We start from the raw sequence: 4,491 nt of genomic DNA, 5'->3' as shown, positions 1-4,491 counted from the left end.
AAATAGTAATAGTACTACTAGGGCACTAGCATTTGGAGAAAAGAATAAGCGGATAACAGAAAGGCTACGGGGCATGGACAAATTGACTGTCCGTGCGCCCTGACCCTGTGGCTGAATTTCAGTAATCTAGCTCCTCACGCGCGCTTGTAGCCAGAAACACACCGACAACATACCTGCAAATTGCATTTGACCAGAACAGAAGCACCCAGTTTTGATATATGGCAGAAAAGCCAGACAGGAAAATTTCTGTAGCCTCCTTCCGTGTTGTTGGGCTGGCAGCTATTAGTGGTGGTCACATCATTTTCTTGCCCGTGGCCTGTGTTGGATCTGACGTGTAATGCCAGGCCCGGGCGCCCCATCCATAGTTATATATCCATATTATTGCGTTTTTAAAGTATTTTCCCTAAATGTTTATCCATTCTTGAAGTTTTCTCTCGGCATTTTCTATGCTCCAAGAGGTAGCCATAATGATTTTTCTTCCGTTTGTTTAAGCCCGTGAAAGTTTCATCGTGTCGACCATGCAGTGCGCCCTTGTGATTTGTGAAAAGAAACGCAAAGTCAAATAATGAACATGGACAAGGGCACTGTGGAAAAGTACTAGTTTCTTGTGTTGTTTTGAGCGAAGGAGAGAGGTAAGGAACAGACTCAACCGTAAACTGTCCCCTGGTACCTTGGGAGGCTGCTACGACTAGACGACAATCTGGGACATTCCTTCTGCTTGTCTTCTTGAGACCAACTGACCTTGGAGCAACAAAAAGGCCATTATTCTCTATCTGAAAAGATCTTGTAGAGAGTGTAGTGTTATCTGATATTAACCTTTTTAAAGGAATTTTTCAAACAACCTCTGAGGCTCCGAAGAATCCTTTCCCATGTACATTGCCCCTTTTCCTCCAAGTGCAACGTGTGAGAAATGTATGAACTCCGAGTTAAGACTGCTCATATTCATCAAAATAATACTAACGCATTTTTGGTTTCTATTTCCTTTCCAGATCTCGGAAGAGTTAAGTACTCCCTCCATTCCATAATGTAGTGCCTATAGATTTTTGTAAAAGTCAAACTTTGCCAACTTTGATCAGGTGTATAGAGAAAATTGTCTACATCTACAATACCAAACATGTATATTTTGAAAATATCACTCATGATGTATCCAATGAGATGCATTTGGTATTCTAGATGTACCTACTTTTCTCTATATATATGGTCAAAGTTTGTAATGTTTGACTTTTGTAAAAATCTATAGGCACTACATTATGGAACGGAGGGAGTAGTTGCCAGGACAAACAGGTGGCATCTAAGGACGCTGTGCCAAAGTTTCTTGACTAACACAAGAAATTGTTGTTGTTTAAGTGGTGACCCACCAACCTTCCTCCTACGTGGAGGATAGCAACAATGTGCCTGTCAAATGTTGAAATGTCATACTGCACCGACCATCTGGTCCAATCAGAATTGGACTCATATTAGTTTCCATCCAATTGTCAAATGAGGATTTGACATCTAACTATTTTCCGACTAAATAACAGTACCATCATAGCAGAAAAGAGAACTCTGAACTGATCATCTGCAGATCAAGATCCTTACTCGGAACCGACGGCCAATATAGCATCATAATCCACAAATGAACGGTTGGATCGGCCTCTCATCATGTATGCCCAAATTAGCTCTAGGCTGTCACATATTCAGATACTCTAACTGTGCAAGAAGGCAAATTCTACAATGCAAAAAGGAAAATCAATTGACTTGAGAAAACGAAAACTTATTTGCGCGTTAATTCACTATACAATGGAGTAAAGAAATGCAAAATCTCACCAATAAGAATTGTTCATGCAGACTAATGAAAAAAGAGAACATTACCAAAAAGTCAATCTTTTCTTTAAGAGTTTTTTCTTTTTGGAACTCTTTGCCTTTAGAGTCCAGCGCGAAGCACCACACTCCTCGGGGCATCTATTTAAACGGCATCCCATGTCTCCATTCTATTCTCTCCTCTCCCCCCATTCAGTTCTCCGCATTCTTTTGTCGAAGGGAAATTTTCAAATTTTTTTGAAGGAAATTCTCTCCTCTCGCTCCATTCTTTGCAGTTAGCTAGCTAGTGAAGTTCTTTCATTTGATTCTTGCTCGTGGATCAATGGCGCGGATGGCAAGCAAGGGGAGCAGCGGCAGGGCCATGGCCGGCGGGGCCAGCGGGCGCGAGCGCGAGGGGAAGAAGGCGCTGCTGCTGGGGCGCTTCGAGGTGGGGAAGATGCTGGGGCAGGGCAACTTCGCCAAGGTGTACCAGGCGCGCAACGTGGCCACCGGCGAGGAGGTGGCCATCAAGGTGATCGAGAAGGAGAAGGTCTTCAAGTCCGGCCTCACGGCGCACATCAAGCGCGAGATCGCCGCGCTCCGCCGCGTGCGCCACCCGCACATCGTGCAGCTCTACGAGGTCATGGCCACCAAGCTCCGCATCTACTTCGTCATGGAGTACGTGCGCGGCGGCGAGCTGTTCGCGAAGGTCGCCAAGGGCCCCCTGCCGGAGGGCGAGGCCCGGCGCTACTTCCAGCAGCTGGTCTCCGCCGTCGCCTTCTGCCACGCGCGCGGGGTGTACCACCGGGACATCAAGCCTGAGAACCTCCTCGTTGACGACGCCGGCGACCTCAAGGTCTCCGACTTCGGCCTCTCCGCCGTCGCCGAGCAGATGCGCCACGACGGGCTCTTCCACACCTTCTGCGGCACCCCGGCGTACGTTGCCCCCGAGGTGCTCTCCCGCCGCGGCTACGACGCCGCCAAGGCCGACCTCTGGTCATGCGGCGTCGTGCTCTTCGTCCTAGGCGCCGGTTACCTACCGTTCCAGGACCGAAACCTCGTCGGCATGTACCGCAAGATCCACAGGGGCGACTTCCGCTGCCCCAAGTGGTTCTCCCCGGAGCTCCTCCGCCTCATGCACCGCGTGCTCGACACCAAGCCGCTGCGCCGCGCCACCATCGACGAGATCATGGACAACGAATGGTTCAAGGTCGGATTCCGCCGCTTCTCCTTCCGCATCGAGGACGACCGCTCCTTCACCTGCTTCGACCTCGACGACGGCGATGCCTATGCGCCCACCTCGCCGCCCGACACCCCGCGGACGGCGGACGGCAGCGACTACGGTGACGCGACCGATCAGCAACAAAAAATCTCGGGTGGGATGACGTCGTGCGGATCGGCGCCGTCGCTGCTGGAAGGGAGGTTCGGGCAGCTGGGCGGGAGCTCGCGGCGGCGGTCGAGCCTGAACGCGTTCGACCTCATCTCCTTCTCCCCGGGGTTCGACCTCTCGGGTCTGTTCGAGGACGGCGGCGGCGAGGGGAGCAGCGGGGAGGGCGAGCAGCAGCAGAACGCTGCGCGGTTCGTGTCGGCGGCGCCGGTGGAGCAGATCCTGGCCGCGCTGGAGCGGACGGCCGCGGCGGCGGGCATGGCGGTGCGGGCTCGGGAGGACGGGTCGGTGATCATGGAGGGAACACGCGAGGGCGCTAACGGCGCGCTGGCGGTGGCCGCGGAGATCTACGAGCTGACGCCGGAGCTGGTGGTCGTGGAGGTGCGGCGCAAGTCCGGCGGCGCGGCCGAGTACGAGGAGTTCTACCGGGCGCGCCTGAAGCCCAGCCTGCGGGAGCTCATGACCGAGGAGCCGGCGCCACGCGGCGGCTCCAAGGAGCTCACTCGGAGCGTGTGATCGTGCCGTCCATGCATGCAGGCACGCACCCACGTCTGTCTGACTAGTCGTCTACACGGCGTCCGTATACTTGGCCTGTTGGCCGTAGGGCTGTGCGTACATACGTACATATCTGGCACACAAATACATACGTATGTATGTACCAAAAATGTATGTACATACATACACCATTTTTTGGGGCGGTGCAGTGGCTATGGATGGTGCCTATTTTGAAAGGTCCATTCCATCGATGACACTGTGTAAAGGGTAAAATGGGGAAATGGGAGGGTTGTTAATTAATTATTAGGGGGTCATGTGTGTTAACTGTTAAGTGTGAGATGTTTGATGTTGTTGATGTATGAATTCACTGTATATTTTGAGAAGGAAATTAATGAAACCAATTGATTTCTTTTGTTACAAACCCTCACAGCCACATAATCTTCATGTACTGATCACTGTCAAACTGATGTGTCATACATAGATGAATACATGATGCACGTGCTAGTACTCCCTCCCTTCGATTCATATTATTTACCGTTCAAACAGATGTATCTAGATGTATTTCAATGTTACATACATTTGCTTAAACGATAATTACTATGGATAGAAAGGAATACATCAATTGTTGATATACTTATACGAGAATTGGCGGGCCAATGAATTCGGGTGCCACGGGAGCACCTCACATTAGGTGCTCCCAGTTTCCAAAATGCATATTTAAATGTTTCAAAAGAATTGAAAAAATTATGGATGTTACCATGACATGAATGTACAATCCCTAAAAATTTCAAATCAAAATTTCAAATGCACATTGAGAAACAAGAAAGACA

At 50.2% G+C, this 4,491-nt stretch overlaps 1 protein-coding gene across 1 annotated transcript; it reads left to right on the top strand.

The window, feature by feature from the left end:
- The first annotated feature begins 2,006 nt into the window (after window positions 1-2,006).
- LOC119275327 (putative CBL-interacting protein kinase 13) lies at window positions 2,007-4,039 on the top strand. Its single transcript, XM_037556151.1, has one exon. It carries the CDS (start codon window positions 2,123-2,125, stop codon window positions 3,680-3,682), a length of 1,560 nt encoding a protein of 519 aa, XP_037412048.1. The 5' UTR covers window positions 2,007-2,122; the 3' UTR covers window positions 3,683-4,039.
- Window positions 4,040-4,491: the final 452 nt, after the last annotated feature.

This window comes from Triticum dicoccoides, chromosome 3B, assembly GCF_002162155.2.
Source record: "Triticum dicoccoides isolate Atlit2015 ecotype Zavitan chromosome 3B, WEW_v2.0, whole genome shotgun sequence".
Lineage (NCBI taxonomy): Eukaryota > Viridiplantae > Streptophyta > Magnoliopsida > Poales > Poaceae > Triticum > Triticum dicoccoides.
Note: the sequence above shows the minus strand (reverse complement) of the source record. Positions and strands in the feature narration are given on the sequence as shown.